Raw genomic sequence first — 26,901 nt, forward strand, 5'->3', positions numbered from 1 at the left:
ACATAAAATCTTGCCTCTTTCCCGGAGAGGTAGGCAGAGACTACATCTTTCTCCAGTAGACATGATCCCTACACTGCATACTTTCGCTTTATCCATATTCTCTTCGCAACATCGGTCTTGGTCATATCTTTATATATACTTTTTCTGATTGACCTTGGATGTTTATCTACATATATATGTATTTATTATAAAATACAGTATCGTTGAGTTAGTATCTCATAACACAAGTCTCGAACTTCGAGGCTAACTCCATCAGTGTAATTTGTCCCATATATATTCATTTATTTTATTATTTATATGTTTGTTTGTCTCGTCCGTGTAAGCTGCCAATCAGCGTTGATGGATCATTTGAGATGAGATTTTAGACCATTTTAAAGTTTTTTTTTAAGTTGTCTTAAGAATGTCAAGATTTTATACAGTTGGACTGGTTTCTCAGTTTCCTCCGCTAGCACTGCTGGCGGTGGACGCGTAAGAGTTGGACCAAATGTTGGTGCATGTCATATACTAGTGCACGGGAGCGATGATTCAGGCTCGACCGCCACCAAAGGGAAGATCTTCCGCCAGGCTAGGTGTGATGCCTGGGGAACCGCGCGACAGACGATGTTCAGTCGGAGGTTGTATTTATGCTCCAATCCGTGAAATATTTAGTGGAACTTAGCATACGCGCTGTGATAGGGTTGGTGGCGTTTGAAATGTCATCATAGACATTTCGCTGCTATTAGTTGAGCGCGTCGTATTCTCATTGGCTGATGGCGTGTGACGTTAGTGAAGTCGCCACACTAGTATGCCGGCCGCGTGAGAATTATATATCATCTGATGAGATTTTTGCTCAAATTTCAAGTTTGTTTGTTTTGAGAATTCTGAGACTTCAGTGTTCCAGTTTCTTAGCTGCCTCCACTTGAACTGCTGCTGGTGGACACTGAAGGGTTGGGCCAAATGTTGGCCACATCGAAAATAATTTATCGTCTGATGAGATTTTTGACAAAATTTCAATATTATTTGTTGGGAGCATGTTTGTCTTGACAATTCACAGACTTCAATGTTCTGGATACTTAGCTGCCTCCACTTACACTGCTGGCGGTGGACGCCGAGGGGTTGGTCCAAATGTTGGTCTCGTCCGTGTAAGCCGGCCGCGCGGGGATGATCGGCGATCTGACACAAACACTGGAATTTAAAATCGCGGATTAATTGAATTTACCTGGTCATGCCTGAAAATAACTGGATTCCGTTATTCTGCATCTATACTTATCTGAAGTTTTACGTTTTACGTGTTTATTTCAACACCACCTAAAATAAATGTACAAATGTTTGCTACAAATGCTTTAGGACTTAAAGCCATAAGGCATTCTCTACCATCTAAATCTATAGGGCCTTGTTTTAAATGTTTTTCAGTTTGTTGAATGTTTAGATTCTCTCTCTCTCTACCTATCTCTTAGCGTGTTCCCAGTTTCACCCTTCGTTTCTTGAAATCTAATTTAATATTGTAATCTTTACATAGATCTGACTAGGTAACTTTAATGAATCAGATTTTACGTGGTACTAAAAATCTGAAAAAAATATATATTGAGAAGGATTGTTATTATATTGTGACAATTTGGTCTCTTGAAAAAATACTTTTAAAAACTAAATGGATATTCACTCGTGCTGAACTCAAAACATTTTAATATTACATTTATATCTTTTTGTTATTTCATTTAGAAAATCTTAGTTTTTATAAATTATTTAGAAATCTTGTTTACAATATATGCGTGAACCATGCAAATGTAGCAGGCATTCCCAACACGAGACTGACCTTTGGTGTTCAGAATATCAGCTCAGTCCAAACATTGTCCTATAAACACCAAAATACCTTAGTAATCCACATTCACTTTTAAGACGACGACATCAGTTAATTGAGACTTTTATAATGCGTCGCGTAGACGATTCACTGCATTGATTCTTCTCAAAAAAACATTATAGATATTCTAGGGGACATATGTAAGAAAATACAAATCTCAAAACATGATAGGTATCAATATTTTGACTCGATAGATAAAAAATCACAAATGTAGGTCTAAAAATATCTTTCAATGAGTAGAATTTTGTAATAATGTACCTAAGCATAATTTTTTTTTGCTTTACCTTACGTATGAAACAATGTACTTACTAGCATAGTACTGTTTTATTTTTTGATTAAAAACTCTTTTTAAGTATGAAAAACGCAAAATATTGTTTCTACGGGTTTTTGTACGCATTTGTGCGTGAGCGCCCTTGTACAGACAGATATGTCATACCAGTACGACTACGAGGATTCTCGTAAGACTAATTCTTATGACCCTCCACTTTCTCACTGCTAAAGTGCTAAGTAACTTTCGGGTCTCTAAAAATGCTGTTCTCTGATGAGTTCTTTAAAATTATGGATATATCTATCTATATGAAAAATAGAATAGAATAGATTTATCTTCAAAATTGGATACAAGGTATCACTTATTGACGTCACATCACTTAAATCTAATTATAACTACTACCGCTTCCAAAATGTGTAGAAGAACTACTAATTGGTACATACGAGTTAACATCCTCCAATTTCTTCAGCAGCCTCTCATTCTCCCTGCTCAGCAGCTCCTGGTCCCTCAGCAGCTGGTCCCTGACTCCGAACAACTCGCTGTTTTCATTCCTCAAAGCGGTGTTCTCCTCCATGTGTATTTGCACCAGTTCCACTAGTTCCGTTTGCGGCAGTTGGTACAGTTTGTTTGGTTCGATCCGGGTTGGGGTACGCCGATGACCTGGTTAGATAGGTTTAAGGGGTTTCAACAAATTTAGATATATGGATATGTTGGGATCACATTTTAATTGATATAAATAGTGTAAATGTAAATAAATAAATTTAAATGTTTGGAATAAACGGACAAATGTTCCGTTTTTATGTATAAAAACTCATGCGCAGATCTCTTTCGTCCTGCCATAGATTCGGCGCACGAGTAGACGAGTTTGTTTAAAATGTCTGTGTTTGACAAGTGAAAAGATTTAGCGTTTACCTCTCTGGACAGGAGCCCTGGGAAAACCATTTGACAATTCTCCTGGATTGGGAAAAGTCAAGTTGCACGAAACAACTCCCGTCTGACCTCAACCTTTGCAGAGGAACCTAATTAGCTTCCCCTAATTGGGTTAATGTATATTGGATTATGGTAAAATATATACAAGATTAACCGAAACCGCCAAACTTGCATGAAGGGAGTTACAAATGTGGATGAAGCGAAGGAAGTGTGCAGTGATCGTGGCAAGTGGAAAGATGTTGTCTCTGCCTACTCAGCCGGGAAAAAGGCGTGATTTTATGTATGTATGTACTAGAAATATGCCTATTCTCTTCTTTGCCTTTTACTTACATACATAAAATCACGCCTCTTTCTCGGAGGGGTAGGCAGAGACTACCTCTTTCCACTTGCCACGATCTCTGCATACTTCCTTCGCTGCATCCACATTCGTAACATGCCTTTTACTTCATCTATAAATATATGACAATGCTTACCGTATGAATCCATATTGTAATCTGTTTGCACGTGGAGAGCGGTTCGCAAGTGCTGGTTTTCTGCCTGAAGCGCCTCCACTTCTCTCTTCAAACTTAGGATGAGGGCATCTCGGGCGTCCTGGAAAATAATAAATATAACTAGTCAAATAAATATAGTCGAACTTTCAAGGACCAAATTTCGAATGTCTTGACAAATCAAATAAATATAGTCGAACTTTCAAGGACCAAATTTCGAATGGGTTGACAAATCAAATAAATATAGTCGAACTTTCAAGGACCAAATTTCGAATGTCATGACAAATCAAATAAATATAGTCGAACTTTCAAGGACCAAATTTTGAATGTCTTGACAAATCAAATAAATATAGTCGAACTTTCAAGGATCAAATTTCGAATGGGTTGACAAATCAAATAAATATAGTCGAACTTTCAAGGACCAAATTTCGAATGTCATGACAAATCAAATAAATATAGTCAAACTTTCAAGGACCAAATTTTGAATGTCTTGACAAATCAAATAAATATAGTCGAACTTTCAAGGATCAAATTTCGAATGTCTTGACAAATCAAATAAATACCTATAGTCGAACTTTCAAGGATCAAATTTCGAATGTCTTGACAAAGGGAGATGTTAGGAGCACCCGTAATCGTTGAATATGCATGAAAAGAGTGATGAGTGTAGAGGAAGCGGGAGAGGTCTGTAAGGATCGTGGCAAGTGGAAATCCTTAGTCCCTGTCTACCCCAATAGGAAACAGGCGTGATGGTATGTGTCAAATAGTAAAATTATAGCTCTCTAAACAATAATAGAGCTTCACTTAGAATGGACTTGTGAACTATTCTTCGGGTTGTCAACTCATGCCGTGTGGTTCCCGGCACCAATACAAAAAAGAATAGGACCACTCCATCTCTTTCCCACGTCAAAAGTTTCAAAAGGCGCTTATTGAGATTCTTCTTTTAGGCGATGAGCCAGCAACCTTGCAGAATTGAGATAAAATAGTGACACTATTTGAATCTCAGTTCTATCTTTAAGCCAAATAGCTGAAAGTGGCCTATCAGTCTTTTCATTACTATTGGCTCTGTCTACGTATAGACGTGATTATATGAATGAATTAGTAAAATTAGCTCTCTGGAAAATAATAGAGCTTTACTTAGAATGGACTTGTGAACTATATTTCCTATTTAGGGACGAACTCTTTTTGAGGAGCTGAAATGTTAGTATATACAGTGCGTATTTAAAAATGCCAATTAATATAATTTCCGTACCATTTTGACGATGGGCTTGGACTTGATCTTCTTGGCTCGAGCGGCATATCTCAGCGTGTTTATCGTCTCACTGAGATTTGACTTCGAGGGGGCTATGCACGCTATCTGAAAAGACATTATACCTTTCTTGCAAATTTCTGCTTTGTGATGTTATTCTTATACCCTCTGGTTCCCGGGACCAAGATAAAAAAAGAATAGAACCCCTCCATCTCTTTCCCGTGGATGTCGTAAAAGGCGACTGAGGGGTAGGTTTATAAACTTGGGATTCTTCTTTTAGCCGATGAGCTAGCAACCTGTCATTATTTAAATCTCAATGATATCCTTAAGCCAAACAGCTGAACGTGGTCTATAGATAGATATTTTTGAGATTGCTGGCTCTGTTTTCCCCGGCACGGGGTATGGACGTGATTATATGTATGTATGTATGTTATTCTTACCATCAAAGTGACTCCGTTCCCCGCGAGGCTGTCGGCCAACAGCTTCGTCAGCTTGCTGTCCCTATAAGGGATGTGCCCTCTCTTTTTACCGTCACTAAGTTGAGCTATACAGTATCCTGCAGAGTAAAGAAAATATGTTTTGGTTTCTTTAATATGTAATAGATAGATGTAATCATGCACTATTTGAGTCAGAGATATATTGGAGTAGGAGTATATTAGGTGTAGCAGGAGTAGGAGTATAAAATCCAAGCTGGATTTTCCACCTAATATACTTGTTGTACTTATTTGTGTTGCTGTTGAATGGATTCTTCAAAGATTCAAAATCTATTGGTTTAAAAGCTTCGACCTATACATTTCCTAGTCATCAAACGTCATCATCATCACACGGGACGCCGCCGTTTTTATCGCGCGGAAAACTATCGTTGTTTCGCTTTTCATTTTTGTTGACGTTGACGTTGTCACGTCAAAAAAACTAGGGCACTTACCTAGCACCATTAGGCTTCTATTTATATTATTAGCTTCCTCCAGCGTCTTTCCAGAACTATTAGTCTTTTTAGTCATCTCGCTGCCAGCCAGATCGACGAAATTGATCTTCCCGTGAGTAGAGCAAGTGACGTCACCGGCGTTCCGTAGATCGCGGCGCACGCGCACGCACAACAGCGTGTGCGAGCGAGACGAGTGAGCGTTCATTGCGTGCGCGCCTACTGCGCGGTTTCTCATCCCTGAAACATAAAATAAAGCCTCGTTAAGGACTAATAGGTACATACATTTTATCCCGTCTATATCCCTTACGCAGTAGACAGAGCCAACAGTCTTGAAAAGACTGATAGGCCACGTTTAGCTGTTTGGCTTAATGATAAAATTGAGATTCAAATAGTGACAGGTTGCTAGCCCATTTTCAAAATTGGTTACAAGGTGGCACTTTTTGACGTCACATCACTTAAATCTAATATAACTAACTACTATCACTTCTAAAGCGCATGTGTAGAAGAAGTGTCGGAGCAAACTACACTGTAGCATTTTCGACGAACGTCAATTTACAAACACAGATCTCTTAAATATAAATCGTGGACGAATGCACATTGTCTACATTAAAAATCATGATTGAATGAACTGACGGCCTCTGTGGCGCAGCGGTATGCGCTTGTCTGTGACACCGGAGGTCCCGGGTTCGAATCCCGGCCAGGGCATGATGAGAAACGAACTTTCTCTGATTGGCCTGGGTCTTGGATGTTTATCTATATAAGTATTTATTATCAAATATAGTATCGTTGAGTTAGTATCTCGTAACACAAGTCTCGAAATTACTTCGAGGCTAACTCAATCTGTGTAATTTGTCCCGTATATCTAATATATTTAAACGAGCAATTCTTGTATATATATAATCAGGATCTCGGAAACGGCTCCAACGAAGGTCCTAGGTTTGAGAAAAGCTCGGTTCCCAAGATATATAAACATTTTAAAAACTGCGTTTTAAGAAATTATATCAGCGCCATCTCTGGTAGACAGAGCAAAGCTCGGTCAACCGGGTACTTTTTATTTATTTATTAATGTAAAACGAATGATTTCAATACGAATATTTCGTCAAATAAATAAAGATAAGTGCGATTGTCTGTGCATACCTTCTTCCAAAACAGCAAACAAATCATCCAGCTCTTCACAGTCCACCGTGAATAGGTTCTCCACGTAGAAACTCCTGCTTTCCTTGGACCACCGCACTTGGAGAGGCTTTCTAGAGGTGCCTGGGTTCAGTAGGTCTATCACCTGAAATCAAAAATTAAACAATACATACATAAAATCACGCCTCTTTCCCGGAGGGGTAGGCAGAGACTACCTCTTTCCACTTGCCACGATCTCTGCATACTTCCTTCGCTTCATCCACATTCATAATTAAACAATATCTTAACATTAAATTTAAAAATCTAGTTGTTCCCGACTACTGATTCGAATTGAAATATTATTTTTTCGTTGAATAAATCGAGGAAGGCTTTAAGCTATATAAAATCACGCTGCAACTATTGAGAGCGAAGAAATAATGGATGATGTGACAAAAACGAAGGAAATTATTAATCCTTGAGGAATGATGCCCAAAATAACTATTCATTCAACCGGACGGAGCCGCTGGCACAGCTAGTCTAAGAATTAGCTAGTGTAAAAGACTAAGATTAAAAAAAATTAAACTATGTCTAAGACAAAGGTTTCTCTATATGCTAAACATACATAAATACATAAAGCCATATCTATATCCCTTGCGGGGTGGACAGATCCAACTGCCACGAAAAGACTGAAAGGCCACGTTCAGCTGTATGGCTTTATGATGGAATTCTCAGGTTTATAAGTCTTAGTCGTTATAATTTAAGTGCATTTGTCCTCAAAGCAAGATGATGACTACTCACTCTTGCCATAAAAATCTCGTTACCTTCTCATTGTAAATCTCTAAGAATGACGCCTTTAATATGAAGTGGCAGTCTGGCCGCTCCCGGATCAACTTGAAGAGGTACACAAATGATCTGACCACCAGGCCGTGCTCGGGGTTATGTGGACTCGTGCCTTTCTCCACCTTAAAAAAAGAAAATGAAGTCTGTAACCAGAATTCACCCATGTCTACGCGTTAATTTCTATTCCCGTGAGAATTTCGGGCAATTGTCTCTTACCAATTGCACCCTTAATAGTACTTATTCAAAAGCCAGCTAGTTAGACATACATAACATAACTTATAATCACGTCTTTCACACCCTTGCGGGGTAGACAGAGCCCACAGTCATCAAAAGACTGAAAGGCCACGTTTAGCTGTTTGGCTTAATGATAGAATTAAGTTTCAAATAGTGATAGGTTGCTAGCCCATCGCCTAAAAGAGAAATCCCAAGTATATAAACTATCCCTTAATCGCTTTTTACGATATCCATGAGAAAGATAAGGAGTGGTCCTATTCTTTTTTTCTATTGGTGCCGAGAACCACACGGCTAGACTATGCATTGATATCTCAAATTTTAAATTTTAATCATTATTATAGGATACTTCATATCGCTTAATAATTCTCAAATCTTTTGGTTTCACAACATTGGTTGACGTCAAATAAATTACTTGAAACTAAGTTTACTGCCGCTTCCAAGGCGTCAGTGCAGAAGAAGCGGTATCTGTTTAAGGTCAATCAGTTAGATTAATCTTTAATTTATACTAACTTAATTTTTATGAAGTGTCGGTGGTCGATTGCACATAAAATTATAACAATAAATTTTAGGGGTATATATGTATAACAACTACTCCTAAGCCTAAGTTTAAGATCGACAATGGGCTGCCAAGCGGGTACATGACAGATAAATTAAATATAAATAAAATATAAATATATACGGGACAAATTACATAGATTGAGTTAGCCTCGATGTAAGTTCGAAACTTGTGTTACGAGATACTAACTCAACGATACTATATTTTATAATAAATACGTATATAGATAAACATCCAAGACCCAGGCCAATCAGAGAAAGTTCGTTTCTCATCATGCCCTGGCCGGGATTCGAACCCGGGACCTCCGGTGACACAGACAAGCGCACTACCGCTGCGCCACAGAGGCCGTCGAATTGAAAAAAAATTAGCCTCAGTAGGTATTATTTAAAACCTCAAAACGAATGATTTAAAGCAGAGTTCCCCAAACTTTGTGGTGTCTTAGACCCCTTGCCATGTTTTCCTGTGTTGGGTAGACCACCTACTTACCTGATATTAATTTCCAGTATCCTACAACGTAAAGGTGATAGGTAATACAGTCGGAGGCAGAAACCCATTTCCGTTATGGTCACGTTGATCTGGACGTGACTGTACATCACTCTAAATCAACACGATCATTAAAGTACTGAATACTGAAGACCTTGAACCCCATAAGATAATGAAAAATACACAACGCGTCCATTGGATAGGAGTGTGATTTTCTGTAATAATATACTTCAAAGAGTGATAAATAGTCCCGCTTGTTAATTTATGGTGACATAGGTATATAATGACACTTAATGACTAGCGCGGGAATGCTGCCTGTGTGATGGAAACCCTACCAAGGGTTCCAAACTTAAATAATAAATTTTTTTGAGTTTGTAGTTAAGGTATTTTTTTTTAATTACCTAGTTAAAATTATTATTAGAGTAGTTTACAAATTAGTCGTAATAAGGTGTAATGTATTATATATTTATTCTTCGTCGTCCAGGAATGCGCGATGCGATCCTCGGCTATGTACCAATGACCATTTTTGAAGTTATGTACTTACATTAGTTTAAATACTACCCGGTGCTCTTACGGTGAGGGAAAACATTGTATAGAACCTGCACATTCATTATGATTATTCAGTCAGTCCATTTAATCGTCACGCAAGAATTTTATAATGACAAATACAATATTATAACCTCATGCATGATAACAATGGGTAGGTACATTTTGCTACAAAAAAAAGTATAACGCCTTTATAGCGAAGACATCGAAAGTGGTATACTCTCATATGTGGGCCACTGTACATCACACTATAATGACAATGTTGCCTACCGTTTGTCACGTAAAAAAATCGATATAAATGACCGTCAATGTAATTTGGACGTCCATTCACCATCAATCACTAATTGTAGATTGTGTTTGTGCAATACATACATACATACATATGTATATTGGAAACAGTTCCGTTGTAAACATTATCTGCGTTGCGTTAATGACTTCGATGTCTACGTCACCTTCAATTTCTGTGTTATTTGTTTTTAATAACTGAATTATCGCTTGTCAGTACAGTTCAAATATGTTTTATACGTAGGTAACTTTTTATTCGTTATTCTAATAATGACAAGGTGGTTTTATAATCATGAAATAATAAGGCTGTAGATATGTCACGGGGCTAAACATGATGTTGAGTCGATGAAGTTAATGTTATTTGATAGTCGGTAAGTTTTTATTAATTTAACGATTGGTTTTTGCTAACGCTTACGCTTTTAAAAGACAAAAATCTAGCTTTATCTCTTATACCTGAACCACTGGGCAGATTTCCATTAAATTCTGAAGAAATAAAGCTAAACTTGTGACCACGGCATGGGAACTCCACTCTTAGTACTCCTAGACCACATAATGAAACCTAACTCTATTGGATCATGGTTGCCTTCACGTCTAGATGTAGTTTCCTCACGAAGTATCCTCTTAGATACTGTAAGTAGTTAATCTTACAATGAGTTTCCTCGGCAATAATCGACATCGGAGAATAGCGACTACCGCCTTATCAAACCGAATGGTAACTTAATAAAATAACGGCCTTATCACAATTAGATTAAACTTAAAATCCAAAAATACAATGTCACCTACTATCTCGCTCGTAATAACGGACAGTTCAGTTCGCGGATTCAAATGACGCCCTCTGATTGGCTCAAACTAACAAATATTTTCGCGCCATTAAAAAAAAGGACTTATACGCAAGTACGTCGGTGTAGCTTGTTAATACTGTTCGTAGTTAACTAATATGTTCAAAGAAGTTTGAGATGTTATACAAACTCCTTCTTGCTATGTTCTTGTTTATCTGTGGCGCGGCGTCCCATGCGCGCGCATCATAAAAATATATGGCATTCGTGTCCAAGCCATCTTGTGTTTTTATTTCACGAATATATCCGTGGCGCGCGGGAAGATCTTGACAACTAGACCTACATGATTTTTTTTTTATTGGTCCAAACGCTTTCTAAGCCTATTATTCACCTTGTCAAAAAAAAACAGCCAGATTGGTAGAATAATTGCGGAGATATTGCATTTGGTAGTATGTGGATAACTCGATAATTAGGGTTTTTTTCTTGACAAGACTATATATCAATTTTCGAATTCTCAGAATTTTTGCGAAAATTATTACAAGTTGTTTTATCAACTTACGATCTAAAAACAAATGAGGTTCCTAATCTGATATGTGAATTTGTTCCTTTAGAAATTGTACCTCCTTCCCCGATGTAAACTGATAAAACGAATTAATCGGTTATACTCGATTTATATCATACGTACGTTACTTAATATTTTGATTAATACATTTAAAATTTATTTATTTTTTTACATAGTAAATTGATATATTCAGATAATTAGTTAATCTAACGCAATTATAATTGTTTTCTAGTTTGATAGGTACATAACTTTGATCAATCTCACAATATTTTTATATTTTAATAAATATTGACTTTCGTACTAGCTGTTGTCCAAAGCTTCGCCTGCGCAAAAAGTAACTCACATCAGGCTCCATCGAATACAATATACAATAAAAAGGTTTTTACATTTGTAAGCATTTTTGTCACTAGCTTTTATTTTTAAGGAATATAAAAAAAGGAAATATTTGGTTAAGAAAGCTGTGATTAGAAAGAAAAAAGAGTATAAAGAGGAATTTGATAAAAGGCTATCAGAAGACTTTCAGTCAAATCTGAAAGTATTCTGGAAATCCGTAAGGTCAGCCCGAGGAAAAACTATAACCAGAGAGCTGACTAGGATCCGATGCCAGGATGGTAGCGTTGTGAAAGGAGAAGAATGTGTGCTAAAGATATGGAAGGAATATTTTAAAAGTTTATTTGAAAAAAAAGGACATAATAACGATTTCTGCTATAGCGAAGAAAAAGAGAATGAGATGAAAGGCCAAATTGAAATTTTCGAAATTGTGGAAGCACTTAAGAGTATGAAAGCGGCCAAGGCTGCTGGGTATGATAGTGTGGGTCGAGATGCTAAAAGCAGGAAAAGGCGTAGTAGCTAGTCAGTTGTACTGCCTTTTCAATTTGTGTTGGAGAAGCGGCCGAGTACCTACCAAAAGATTGGTGTAAGGCTGTTATCGTACCACTTTACAAAGGAAAAGGGTCACAACTGGACTGCAAAAATTATCGTGGTATAAGCCTGCTTAGCGTCGTCGGCAAATTGTATGCTAAGGTGTTGATTAATAGAGTCAGGAATGAAACTGATGATAAAATATGGGATGCTCAAGCGGGATTTCGAACGGGAATGGGATGTACTGATCAGGTCTTTTCTTTGCGGTGCATAGCCGAAAAGTTTTTGGCCAAGAGTCAAAAAGTCTATTGCACATTCGTAGATCTGGAAAAGGCCTATGACAGAGTTGTGAGGAATGAATTGTGGTCAGCACTTTCTATGCATGGGGTGAGCAGTCTCTCAATACGAGCACTAAAATCCTTATATGAGGATTCGAGTGCTTGTTTTAGGATAAACGGAGCGCACACTGAGTGGTTAAGATTGAGAAAGACGTTAGGCAAGGATGTGTTGCGTCACCGTGGCTGTTCCACCTATTTATGGATAGTTGTTTGACAGATTTTAAAGAGTCTGAAAGTGGATTAAGGATGAATGAGTTACTCGTCAAATGTCTGCTCTATGCCGACGATCAGGTTATACTGGCGTCATCAGCAGAAGAGTTAGTGGAGATGGTAAACTGTATGCATGAAGCTTTAAAGGAGAAAGGAATGAAAGTGAACGTAAGTAAAACTAAAACACTGGTTTTTGAAATGGAGAAAGAAATGACAGCATATAATATTTTGATTGGAGGAGAAAAAGTTGAGCAAGTGAAAGAGGATCAAAGTTTAAATCAGATGGCAAGTGTGATAGTGATATTGAAAGGAGAGTGAACACGGGGAACATGGTAAATGGAGCTTTGCATGCCTTTATGAGCAGTCAGAAACTATCCAAAAAGGCTCGACTGGGTGTGCATGGCGTGTTGGTCCCGACATTAATGTATGGGAGTGAAAGTTGGGTATGGCAAAAGAAGCACGAAAGCAGAATAAATGCAGTGGAAATGAGAGCGTTAAGGAGTATGATGGGTGTGAAATTGAGTGACCGGATAAGGAACAGCGTGATAAGGGAATGTTGTGATGTGAAAGAAGATGTAGTTACAGGAATAGAAAAGGGTATGTTAAGATGGTTCGGTCATATGGAGAGGATGAATTAAAGCAGGTTGACTAAGCAGATATACAAGGAGAGTGTGGAGGGAAAGGTCGGAGTGGGAAGACCTAGACGAACGTATCTTGATCAAATTAAGGACGTCCTGGTAAAGGGCCAGGTCAAAAGTACCCGAAACCGCCGAGCTTGCATGAAGAGAGTTATGAATGTGGATGAAGCGATGGAAGTATGCGGAGATCGTGGCAAATGGAAAGAGGTAGTCTATGCCTACCCCTCCGGGAAAGAGGCGTGATTTTATGTATGTACATATGTAGTAATAGAAATATGATGATAGTAATAGAAAATAATGTTCTGGGGGTACATTTTTAATAACAGCGGCCCAGTTTTCGCAAGCAAGTCAAGGTCGCAATGTATGCAGATGAAGTTGCTACCCATCCACCAAGGATTTTAATAACAGTTTTGGTTTAAAATTGTTGTTTACTACATAAAAGACGAAATATAATAGGTGAAAAACTTGATAACTCATCTTTACATTCTGGAAAATATATTGATAAGTGGATAAGTCACTTGATAAGTCGTCGGTACGCATATTGACATGTCGATTATTTCAAAAACTAAGAAAAATTATGCAAATTACTGTACGTTATTCGAATCATCGTAAAAAGTTTACCTTAGATAAAGCATAAGTTATAAATGTAACAAACATATGCATTTTCCAGAGGAAGCCAAAGTTTAAAATGGCCGCCCTGTAAAATTGCTTTTTTCAACATGTCAAATTCTTCCCGCGGGGCACGGATATTAAAAATATCTATAAATATATCATTAACTCACCAATCCAGGTGGTCCTGTAAGAGTGTGCGTCTTCCCGCTTCCCGTCTGTCCATAGCAGAACGCTGTACACGAGAATCCTTCTATTGCCATTTCTAGTAGCCTCTTGATGCCGGAATATTCCAGAACATCTTCCTGTTAAATAAATTAAAAGGTTAACACTACCAGCTTTCGCCCGCATAAATAGTTATGTCCTTATCACTACGCTACACTATTCATCTACACAAATGCGACCTGAGGGAATAGGCTTATAAACTTGGGATTCTTCTATTAGGCAATGAGCTAGCAACCTGTCACTATTTGAAACTCTGTCTACCCCGTAAGGGGTGTAGACTATATGTATGTATGTTAGTATAATGTCATCTGAATATTAAAAGGCTAAACTTATCATAGTGCCGTGTTCTTTCTATAGAAGCCGTGTGGTTCCCGGCACCAATACAAAAAAGAATAGGACCACTCCATCTCTTTCCCATGGATGTCGTAAAAGGCGACTAAGGGATAGGCTTACAAACTTGGGATTCTTCTTTTAGGCGATGGGCTAGCAACCTGTCACAATTTGAATCTCAATTCCATCATCAAGCCAAATGCTGAATGTGGCCTATTTGTCTTTTCAAGACTGTTGGCTCTGTCTACCCCGCAAGGGATATAGACGGGACCATATGTATGTATGTATCATAGTGCATCTCAACTCTGACAGCTTTACACGTCACGGAGACATAATTTTGGACAACTGAACAACAGAAGCTTTACTTTTGCTGTTTGATAGGTACCTAAGTACAATATATTACAAAAACTCTTCATTGCTATAATAAATATCTACTTCTTTATTTACTATTAAGAAGTGGTAAAGTATGTATCTAAGAATATTGGATAGTATAGTTGAGTTAACACAAGTCTCAAACTTACTAGTTAGTTAGGGGCTAGTTCATTGCAATCTATGTAATTTGTTCCGTATATATTTATATGGGTACCAAAATTTATTAATATACTCTCCTACCTGAGTAGCAGCAGGTTCGAAGACCACGTTGTAAGAGAAGACCTTGGGCTTCTGTCCAGGGGCGTCAGTGTTGCAGACCACTTGGCCTCTCCCGGGAAACTCCAGGATTTCCTTCTCGGCGCATGATCGCTCCTTCTCATTGAAGGGCCGGATTCTGGATGAAAAATATCATCAGATCTTGGTCTCGATTTTCAGATTTGATTTAGTTCTTTTAAAAGAAGGATTTGATTATATTTCTATCATCATCATCTGTGTATTATGAAGTAAAGTCCACTTATTTTCTCTGTCTGTATCTCGGAAAGATGTGGATGGATTTTGTTCCTGTTTGAAAAGTTGGTAAGATTTGAAGTAAGGTTACTTCAATGTGGGGAATCCATTTTCTGGAGTGGGTCGCTAGTGTTTAATAAATAAAATGTTGAGCTCTATAGTGTGAAAGAAGATATAAACTTTCTTCAGAAATCAAACAGGAATAAATTCAAATTCAAAATTTTTATTCATTATTATAGGATACTTCATATCGCTTAATAATTGTCAAAACGTATGGTTTAACAACATTGGTTGACGTCAAATAAATTACTTAACACTAAGTTTACTGCCGCTTCCAAGGCGTCAGTGCAGAAGAAGCGGTAACAAACTGCACTGCAGCATTTTCTCCAAATAAAACAGAAAAGGGAATGCTAAGAAGGTTTGGTCATGTGGAGAGGACGAGTAAAAGCAGGTTGACTAAGCAAATATACAAGAGGATTGTGAGTGGAAATGATGGTAGGGAAAGCCTTACACGATTGTACCTTGATCATAATTAGGAAATGTCTGTCCTGTGGAAAGGTCAGGTCAAGAGAACCCAAGGCATTAATTAAATCATATGGTGAATCTCATGGTAAAGCAGCTATTATGAGTACACTTAATTCAATAACTTGACTTTACATTATTACCGACTTAAAAAAGATATTTAAGTTATGAATAAATATGGTACCTTTCTCATCATTACGTACAAATTGAACGTCCTATTTTAGGTAATAGGCGGCGGTAATTAAATATTATAAAAAGTATTGATTATACGCCTACACATTTATGATTCGATATGGTTGCTAAGTACATTAATTGAATTTATTTTCAGGTTTTTTTAAATTTGTAGATACCATAACTACTATGTTGTTGACGATTCTCTTACGTTCGGACAACTAGGTGTGTGGGTGCATTTGTACACAAGATCCAATATGGGTTAGGTTTCCTTTTAAAAGTAGATCCGGTTGACTAGATTCAAATTCGTAGTTTTATATATATATATATATATATATATATATATATATATGGTATAACTGCGGTTCTTCCCCAGAACAGCTAGGACGCAATTGGGCTTATGCCATGAAAGACTTAGAAAAAGATTTATGTTTTAAGTCTCTTATAGACGTCTGTCATAGGACCTTGGACTCCCACTTAGGGAGGCTTCTGAGGATCATTTGCTTAATAATATACGATCGAATTCTATTTTAAGCAGTTCTGTACTACGGCTTCGTGGCAAATTAACTTCGTGATATGCCTGACCAATAATAATAGGTAATATAGAAGGTTACAAACTAATAACTATAACTGGTTATTACCTAATAGTTGACTTAGTTCAAATTGGACGTAATATAAGGGAGAAGCAGGTCAAATGAGCATTATTAAGGTCGGTTCACACCGACGACACAAGACAGGCGACGCGAAACTGTACACACATTTTGAAAGAAACGGCTTTAACTCTATTTACTACAAGAAGGGAGAGACAGCTATGACTGGACAGACAAAAGTTCTGACCACTATCTGCCTGCCAAGCATCTATTAGATATAAATGGAGTGATTCAATGCTGCACGCCTCTTAACAATATGCTTGACGACGATTATACGACAAAGATGAGAAAAGATTACAAGAAAAGATATATCGCCGCGCCATATCTTTTCTTGTACACAAAGTGACAGAGTCAACAGTCTCGAAAATACTCGTAAGTTTAATGAGGGGTCAAAATTTCAGTCGGTCTACATATTATGTGTGTGAAACAATCGCATTGCGTCTCGACTTGGTGTGAACCGATCCTTAGAGGGCACAAATACGAAATAATTTTAAATACACAGGTGGACTTATGAGTCACCAATAATTTATTACAATTTGTATAAAGTTCGAATTTCGTGTGCAAAAGTCAAAAGTTCATGAATTTATTACATACAGAAAATAAATGGGCTATATATTGAATGTTGACACAATTCCGCGCCGTGTCGACATACTTTTGACTGCATACCAAAATTTTTTGGGACGTAAAATATGAGCTCAAGCGAATTAAAGGGATTTTTCTACCTTGAAAAAGCAGACTTTCCTTTGTGTCTATTTATTACAAAAAAAAAAACTATGATTTAGATGGATCTTTATGGTTACCAATTTCTCATGTAACTCTTTTTTGGCCAGAACAGGCATTTTGTCTTGTGGGTAGCATATATTTATTCAATCTAGTCTTATTCAATTATGATAGCGATATTTGAGATGAGATTCTAATAAACTGAAACGTTAACAAGGAAGCATTAGAAGTGATATTCGACTTTCAAATCTAGATCAAGTCGTTGACTAATCTACCGAAAAAGCAATTTCATGCGCGCAAGTGAAAAAAAGCCAAAGTCTGATAAACCACGAACGCCAACAAGAACATACATACATAAAATCACGCCTCTTTCCCGGAGGGGTAGGCAGAGACTACCTCTTTCCACTTGCCACGATTTCCACGTCAAGAAGAACAATTAGCTAAATCGCAAATTCCCATCACTTGCACCCCCATCCAATCGTCCAATCAGAAAGAATAAAGCTTTACAGTAATGGAAATCGATTGGTATCCAAACTTGTGTCAATAACCCAACGCACCCCGCATTGATAACACTGCGTTATTATTCATAATGCCATTTAATTAATATTGTATCGATGTTTGTAACAGAATGCCTGTATTGAGACATTACAATACATACATATGTACTTACGTACATACAGTCGCGTTTATATCCCTTGCGGGAAGACATAGCCAACAGTCTTGAAAAGACTGATAGGCCACGTTCAGCTTAATTACTTTGTTCTGTCTTCACACAGTCGGGATTTAAACTGCAATATTTGGATTTTATGCCACTTAAAGTGTACCTCAATGACGTCCATTCGAACGCGGAGAGTACAAATGTGGCAGAATAATAAATATTTTACTATAACTTCTCTCAGTTTTTGTTTCTATCTCCTTATTTGAGAACAAACGAACAACGGAATATTTTAAGGCGTACGTTTCTTTCTATCTCCATCTCTGAAGTATCTAGCAGAGAGAATAAGAAGGCAAGACATCCTTGGTAAAGTACGTTTAATAAACCTACCTAGGACTGTAAAAAGCAAGGCGTGGTAGAGCCTGGTATTTAGGAGTGACAGGGATTTCACTAAAAATGTGTCATATGATTAATTATCTATGACTGTCAATGTCATTGTCAAAAGAGATCAATCAGCGTCATCATGCAACTGAATCTTAATGTGGTTTTATTAGGTAAAGTCCTACATGAAACAAAAAACATACATTCATATTATCACGTCTATAACCCTTGCGGGGTAGACAGAGCTAGCAGCCTCGAAAAATTGACCGGCCATGTTCAGCTTTATGGCTTAGTGATGGAAAAAATATACACACTATCTCAGAAACTCTCGATAAATAGAACTGACCTGACGACGACGTTGATGTTGTCCTCGTCAGAGTTGAGGGTAGTGCTGGAGCCTCGGGTGCTACGGTCCAAACTACCAGCTCTGCTGCTGCCGCTGGAAAAAACATGACGTTACAATAAAAATATTAACTACAAGCTTTTACCAAACGGTTCGACAGCGCGAATTTAGCGCTAGTTACAAAAGAAATAAGGGATAGGCTTATAAACTTGGGATTCTACTTTTAGGTGATGGGCTAGCAACATATCACTATTTGAATCTCAATTCCATCATAAAGCCAAACAACTGAACGTGGCCTATCAGTCTTTTCAAGACTGTTGGCTCTGTCTACCCCGCAAGGGATATAGACGTGATTATATGTATGTATGTACAAAAGAATATAGATTTTTCGCAAATCCCACGGGAACTATATTGTAAACCATACCTTTGCTGTTAAATAATTTTAATCGGGAAAGAAATACGTATGCAGGGATCGTGGCAAGTGGAAAGAGGTAGTCTCTGCCTACCCCTCCGGGAAAGAGGCGTGATTTTATGTATGTATGTAAATGCGTGAATGATTTGTTAATTCTTAGTACATAGTCACATAAATAGATGAATTTTACCTTACACGATAAAACAATTCGATCTTTTGTATCTCTAAATCGCAATGAAAACTTATAATGCCCGTTGTATTTTTTTTTTGCAGATATTCTTCCTTTTTTATGCTTTACGACCTATAAAAATTTGAATGCATATTGGAATGCATAACTTTTTTTTTTCCTCATGTAGACCAATCATTTATGGTGTGCTGGTGTTTGCTCAAATGATTGCCCATTTGAAAATAATTTATGCAGTAGAAGAGCCAATCGATTTAAGTGCTCTGCTTATACTCTTCCATAAATATGACTATCTGCTAACTCAGAAAAATCGCCGATACTTTTGCAATTATCCGCTTATTCTCATTTTATTTCTCTTACATTTTAGGTAGTTTTATTAATCTCTAAATCTTCATATATTTACGAATTTAATTATTCAAAAATTTCAATAGATAATCATGCAGCCAAATCGACATATATTTGTCAGTTTAACTAATTAAAAAGCTAAGTCGCATCAACATAATCATATGGACGTTAAAATATTGTAGGGAGTAAACAGCATTTAAGTGCTATTTAAAATTACAAGGGCTCTATACATATGTTATCATTAAATCTGTGGTGTAACAGATTGCATGTTCGTATATTTTTCCACGTAACCACTCGTGTTTTGTTAGGGGAGCCGCTAGTTAACGAACTTTTAAACAACCAAGTTAACTACAAGACTGATTTGCGTCTAATTCCCTTGGCCGTATATTATACAATACCTTGAACAGTTAAGGTAAACGAGTGGTTAACGACCATAACAACTAGACGAATGAAATGTGCCTACGTGTTTTGGGCGGTTTATAGTCTCTCAAATACCGCGATGAATATTAAACACCTTTCCCGCGTTTTCACAGATTGACAGCCGGAATCACGTGCCGTTTCCCATCCAATATGGCGGCAAATGTCAAGGATTCCCGCCTATTGACCAGTTAGGCAGAGGCAATATAATCTTATATATAAAATTCTCGTGACACAATGTTTGTTCCCTTTTTCCGCCGAAACGGCTTGACCGATTCTCATGAAATTTTGTGAGCATATTGAGTAGGTTTGAGAATCAAAAAAGAGAGAAGAGGTAGTGGCACAGGATATACCTATACCTAAATAGTAGTAAGTAGTTGTCCGATTAACTCTTAATCTGTCAAAACGCTTGACAAATTTAGAACAAAAAAATGAATTGTACAAATGATTCATAAATACATTATATCAAAATATACGCAGTTTATAACCTCATTTGAAATGCAAAGCTATTTACCTGTAACATTACAAAGAACAAAGCGGCTATTAGATAGTACAATCAAAACCAATTTCGACGGTAGGTAAATAAAAAAAAAAAATAAGAGGCCATCCAAATTAGATCAAGGTTCTTGATACTACCATTAGAGTCTCAATAGATTCATCGGAAACCATAGATTAAGTTGATTGCTACGTCAAACTGGATGAAAGGTGGCGAAAAAGTAATGAAAATTGTTGGGTTATTGAACTTGGCGAATTGACTCTTTTTTGGTTTGGTTGTTGTGTGTGTTTGAATGGATATAACTTACATACATACATACATATAATCACGTCTATATCCCGTGCGGGTTAGACAGAGCAGTATTGAATATACTGATAGGCTACGTTTAAATGTTTGGCTTAATGATAGGATTGAGATTCAAATAGTGACGGGTTGCTAGTCTATCGCCTAAAAGAAGAATCCCAAGTTTATAAGCCTATCCCTTAGTCGCCTTTTACGACATCCATGGGAAAGAGATGGAGTGGTCCTATTCTTTCTTCGAAAACCTCACGGCAAAAACTATGAATAAAGGAAAATTACTCAGAATTTTCTAATAATGGGCCGAAAGGTATGATATTGCGTGTTCTAAGTTATGTCCAACCCTTTCAGCCGTGATTCAACTCACTCGAAGTGAAGTGTGCTGATTCGTTACTGCGTATAAATTAGCTGTTTTATGTTTTTTTTCATTCTACAATATACTAGAATACTAACAATGGTACCTATTTTAAATACCGCATAGGTAGACAGAGACTACATTCTTTCCACTAGCCATTTTGACAATCTATTTATTATGGTGTACTGAGATGGAGATATGTACCAGACTTTTATTTTGTCATACATACATATATGTATATAAAGTGATCTTATTATCCCTTATGATGTAGACGGAGCCAATAGTTTTGACAAAACTGTAACATATAGTCACGTCTATATCCCTTGCGGGGGAGACAGAGTCAACAGTCTTGAAAAGACTGATAGGCCACGTTCAGCGGTTTGGCTTAATGATAGAATTGAGATTCAAATAGTGACATTGTTGACTATAACTTAGTCGCCTTTTACTACATCCATGGGAAAGAGATGGAGTGGTCCTATTCTTATTTCTTTTTCTGCCGGTAACCACACGGCACGAATTTTGAATTTATTAAAAAATAATTACATATGAATGCCAGTAAGTTTTTATTAGGAAAGTCTTCGACTTCTTCGAAAGACGTCACGATAAGAATCTAGCTTCCGACGTATAATTAATCTTACTCATAGCAAACGGTGACTAGTGGATTAGTCACTATTAAGATTTGCATACATCCATTAACCTACACGCAATCTTTTGTATCTATCTACTAACATCCGCACGCGGCTTTTCTTTTGATAAAAGCTTCCAGCTAGCTAGCTCTTCTCGTGCAAATTGTAAAAGTCTCTCAAGAGATAAGTAGGCTAATAAACTTGAGATTCTTCTTCTAGGCAATAGGCTAGCAACCTGTTACTATTTGGATCTCAATTATAAGAGTATCATCAAACCAAAACAGCTGAACGTGGCCTTTCAGTATTTTCAACACTGTTGGCTCTGTCTACCCCGCAAGGGATATAGACGTGATGATATGTATGTACTTATGTATGTAAATTCAAAATTTTGTAAAATTTAGTAACAAGCCCTAGTCGTAGAATTCACAATGGAAAATTGACCTATATTAATGATAGAATTAAGATTCAAATAGTGACAGGTTGCTAGCCCATCGCCTAAAAAAAGAATCCCAAGTTTGTAAGCCTATCCCTTAGTCACCTTTTACGACATCCATTGGAAAGTGATGGAGTGGTCCTATTCTTTTTTGTACCGGTGCCGAGAACCACACACATCGTATGCAAACATCGTGGTAATTAAATTTCCCTAGCGTAAAAGAGGCATGATGTATATAATAGATGTGACACTAAAGTTCTAAAACTATTTTTACCACAATATCAGTTTTATTTTTTGTGTGATGTTTATCGTTATCAAATTAAATATCTCAGTTAAATGTCGCACACGTACGATTTATTCCTAAATTACTACACTCATATGGTCTGATTGACAAATATTATTGTTTCATATTCATACTTTATTACTAGTCTTTGAATAAAGCTATTACCTATGTCCTTTTTCGCTCATATTTATTTATTTATGTACACAAAATAATATACAGGAGCATTTATTACAGTAATTCTAGTACAAAAGTGCTACTTATTTCAAAAGAAATCTCTTCCAGTAGACCCATGAGAGGAAAGATGAATTTTGGAGCGGTATGGCGTATATCATAACTATTGTATGGTAAATTTCATGAAGACGGTTTTAGTGGTTTAACTGTGACGACCTACAAAACAAACAAACTTACTTTTGCATTTATAATATTGAAAACTGAAAGGTGTCTGTTTATCAGGTCTTCACATGGTCAAAGATTTGATCAATCTTCACAAAATTTCGCATAAACATACTTGGGAATAGTGAGGGTCGTGTGGTTCCCGGCACCAACAGAAAAAAGGATAGGACCACTCCATCTCTCTCCCATGGATGTCGTAAAAGGCGACTAAGGGGTAGGCTTATAAACTTGGGATTCTTCTTTTAGGCGATGGGCTAGCAACCTGTCACTATTTGAACCTAAATTCTATCATTAACCCAAATAGCTGAACGTGGCCTATCGCCTACAAGAAGAATCCCAAGTTTATAATCATATCCCTTAGTCGCCTTTTACGACGAGCAAGCTCGTCGTTTTCGGGCTATCTCGACCTGACCTTTTGCTAGGACTTTCTTATTTTGATCAAGGTACGTTCGTCTAGGCCTTCAAACTCTTACCTTTCCATCAACACTGTCATTGTATAGCAAAAGTTTAAGATAGTTTTTATTTTAAATCTTCATATATATTATAGCATTAGTTCAGCCAGTTAAGGATCGCGTGCAAACAGTTAGCCGCGGACAGACATACATTCTATATTCATGATAGGTAACGTGATGAGGTCAAAGTCAAAGATTTCCAATGAACCGGGTCATTACAGCTTTGGCAACTTTTATTTTAAGCTTCCTGTAATATGCAAGTGTTTTCTGTTAAGTTTAACGTTCATTATATTTACGAATGATATAAATTTGTTTGGAATAGCGACCCTTTTTGTTTTCTCATACATGCATACATACATATAGTCTAGTCATGCTATATCCCATGCGGGTTTGATAGAGGCAACAGACTTGAAAACGATCCGTGGTCACCGAGCTAATGACTATATATTTTAGCTGGTGATTATAAATAAATAAATATAATCACGTCTATATCCCTTGCGGTTTAGACAGAGCCAACATTCTTGTAAAGACTGGTAGGCCACGTTCAGCTATTTGGCTTAATGATAGAATTGAGATTCAAATAGTGACAGGTTGGTAGCCCATCGCCTAAAAGAAGAATCCAAAGTTTATAAGCCTACCCCTTAGTCGCCTTTTACGACATCCATGGGAGAGAGATGGAGTGCTCCTATTCTTTTTTCTTTGGTGCCGGGAACCACACGGCAACATCTTTGTAAACATACCTATTGTTTCTAGACCGGCTATGTATGCTGTCGTCATCCCGCCCCCAGCCTTTGACCAGGGCTGGCAGCACTGAGGAACTAGCCCCCTTGACCAGACCAGCTCCAGGCTGCTCTGTGCTGCGGGTCTTACGGGCTCGGATTTCTTTACCTGTTGGTGTTGGAGAATAAAAAAAATGTTATGAATGGGCAATAATCGGCATTAAGTTTATTTTTTAACTAATGTCACTCCATATCTTTCCCATGTATGTCGTAAAGGACGACTAAGGGAAAGCCCGATAAGCTTGGTACTCATTTTGTCACTTCAGTAAACGTATGACTTAATGATTAAATCGGGATTCATGAGCTGAATGTGGCCTTTCAGTCTTTTCAAGTCTGTTGACTCTGTCACGCAAGGGATACGATACTCATCCCGATAACACACACATATCACGTCTCTAAACTGTACGAGATAGATAGAGTCAATAGTTATAAAACTCATAGAATACGCTTAGCTGTGACATTCAATGATAGTGACAGTTGGCTGGCAAGGAATATCAAGTTACCTTGAACAAGAGATGGTATATTCTTTGGGGCTAGGAACCAAATGGCGTATTACAAGGTTTTTTACCAATGTTAAAAAACTAAAAAGTATGTATGTATATTTATTTTATATCCTGGTAGGCACACGTCTACGCCGTAGCACATGCTACGAAGTGTCAGCTACGAAGAAAAATTGAAATTATGCTATCAGATACTTTAGGCTTACAAACTTTGGATTCCTTTTTCAGGCGATAGGCTAGCAACCTGTCACTATTTGAATTTGAGATTCAAATAGTGACAGGTTGCTCGCCTATCAAAGAAATTCAAAGTTCTAATCTATCATCTAGCCAAAAAGCTGATCGTGGCCGATCAGTCATTTCAAGACTGTTGGCTCTGTCTACCCCGCAAGGGATATAGACGTGACTATAAGTTTCCATGTTCGATATAAGCCAGCAGAGCCTCTGCAAAACTTGGATTTATATCAACTAGGAAAATTCAGGACTAAAATAGTCAAATGCTTACCATTTCTGGTAGTAGCCACACGTGTCTCCATAGACTTAGTTATACTTCTTAGGGCATTCATGGGCGTATCATGGCGATTTAACTTGTCAGTTACAAGTTACCATACAAGCCAGCAGAGCCTCTGCAAAACTTGGACTTGTATCAGGAGGAGTCAGGACTGAAATAGTAAACTGCTTACCATTTCTGGTAGTAGCCACGAGTGTCTCCGCAGACTTGGATATGCTTCTACTCAGGGCAGTGGGCGGCGCTTTCATGGGCGTACCATGGCGATATAACTTGTCAGTTACAAGTTACCATACAAGCCAGCAGAGCTTCTGCAAAACTTGGATTTGTATCAGGAGGAGTCAGGACTGAAATAGTCAAATGCTTACCATTTCTGGTAGTAGCCACGAGTGTCTCCGCAGACTTGGATATGCTTCTACTCAGGGCAGTGGGTGGCGCTTTCATGGGCGTACCATGGCGATATAACATGTCAGTCTTGGGCTGGAACAACTGTAGGTTCTTCAGGGCCATTTCTCTTCATACACATCTTCGTGTTGGAATTTGTGTCGGTCTTCTCGGTTTTCGCATGTCAGAATTAAGTTTTTTACCTGTTCAAATATTATTATTAAAGTTATTGACAGTGCCGTGTGGTTCCCGGTACCAAAAATAAAAAGAATATATGACCATTCCATCTCGTTCCCATGGATATCGTAAAAGTCGACTAAGGGATAGGCTTATAAACTTGAGACTCTTCTTTTAGGCGATGGGCTAGCAACCTGCTACTATTTGAATCTCAATTCTATCATCTAGCCCAAACAGCCTATCAGTCTTTTCAACTGTTGGCTCTGTCTACCCCGCAAGGGATATAGAGCGGTCCCATTCTTTTTTTTTTGGTGCCTGGAACCACACGTCACAAATAAAAAAAACTCAGTATTTCTTTCAATTTATATTTTAACACTATCTTTCCACCATACTAAATGTGAAGTGGTTTGCATGAGGTACATGATGTCGTTAGCAGATGAGAACTTCAGAAATTTGCATCTATGCATATTTATTTGCACGTATGCAAATGAAAACATTACACGTGATAATAAAAAGTAGATAATAAATAAAAGGAAAGTTGGGTTGGTGATAGTACCTAACACAATTTTTATAGAAAAAAGAAAATATGCGGGTCATTTTATCGCTAAATAGATACAAAAGGTTAAGAGAAAGTCAATGAAATTTTACCTGACTATTCACATTTAATAGTAAATAATAGTGAAATCGGTCGGTAGGTACTGAATTTCAATGAAGAAACGGAAAAATCTATTTGTTCATATCATACATAATCATAAATCAACTTTTTTGATATTCTATCTACTTGTATGATGTATGCAAAGATTGACGGATCCAAATATTAATTTTCTAAATTAAATGTCTTTCTTTTAGTTTCTTAATAGTTGTCTCAAAATAAAAGACATTAATAAATCTTTAACAGTCGAATGGACATTTTTTATCGATTTGTAAATACTTTGATCTAACAGTATTTTCAATAAATAATTAAAGGTCCTTGTAGACTTAATAACTTAATGGACATAAAAAAAAATCAAAGAGGATGTTAAAGCCATGACTTATCGCCTTAAAATATGGTGTCTATGTCATAATAATCAATGTCATCTTCATTGTCGTGAGGTCATGTGAACATGCATGTGTCGTCCATCAAAATTAAATATTAAAATGACTTTAAAATAATCCACTCCACCTTTTAATTTGTCTAAAACGTCCACGATTTAATTTCATTATTAATCTACTAACTAATTCCGTTTATTTTTGAAAGTATTT

The 26,901-nt window shown here is 37.2% G+C and overlaps 1 protein-coding gene across 1 annotated transcript; it reads right to left on the reverse strand.

The window, feature by feature from the left end:
• Positions 1–885: 885 nt before the first annotated feature.
• LOC106141437 (kinesin-like protein KIF12) lies at positions 886–25,608 on the reverse strand. Its single transcript, XM_060947476.1, has 13 exons — positions 25,467–25,608; positions 24,055–24,202; positions 18,625–18,717; positions 14,913–15,066; positions 13,919–14,050; positions 7,629–7,769; positions 6,832–6,973; positions 5,695–5,931; positions 5,210–5,325; positions 4,773–4,877; positions 3,509–3,626; positions 2,549–2,765; positions 886–1,164 (listed from the first exon to the last, which is right to left on the reverse strand). The coding sequence occupies exons 1-13, from the start codon at positions 25,606–25,608 to the stop codon at positions 1,053–1,055; spliced, it is 1,857 nt and encodes a 618-aa protein (XP_060803459.1). The 3' UTR covers positions 886–1,052.
• Positions 25,609–26,901: the final 1,293 nt, after the last annotated feature.

Source organism: Amyelois transitella, chromosome 13 (assembly GCF_032362555.1).
Source record: "Amyelois transitella isolate CPQ chromosome 13, ilAmyTran1.1, whole genome shotgun sequence".
NCBI classification, from domain to species: domain Eukaryota; kingdom Metazoa; phylum Arthropoda; class Insecta; order Lepidoptera; family Pyralidae; genus Amyelois; species Amyelois transitella.

Coding starts and splice junctions, on each gene's coding strand:
- LOC106141437 (XM_060947476.1), bottom strand. CDS start 25,608: ATGGCCCTGAAGAACCTACAGTTGTTCCAGCCCAAGACTGACATGTTA. Junction 18,718..24,054: donor AGCCGGTCTAGAAACAATAG/GTATGTTTACAA, acceptor TGTTTTTTCCAG/CGGCAGCAGCAGAGCTGGTA. Junction 2,766..3,508: donor TTACAATATGGATTCATACG/GTAAGCATTGTC, acceptor CTATCTAACCAG/GTCATCGGCGTACCCCAACC.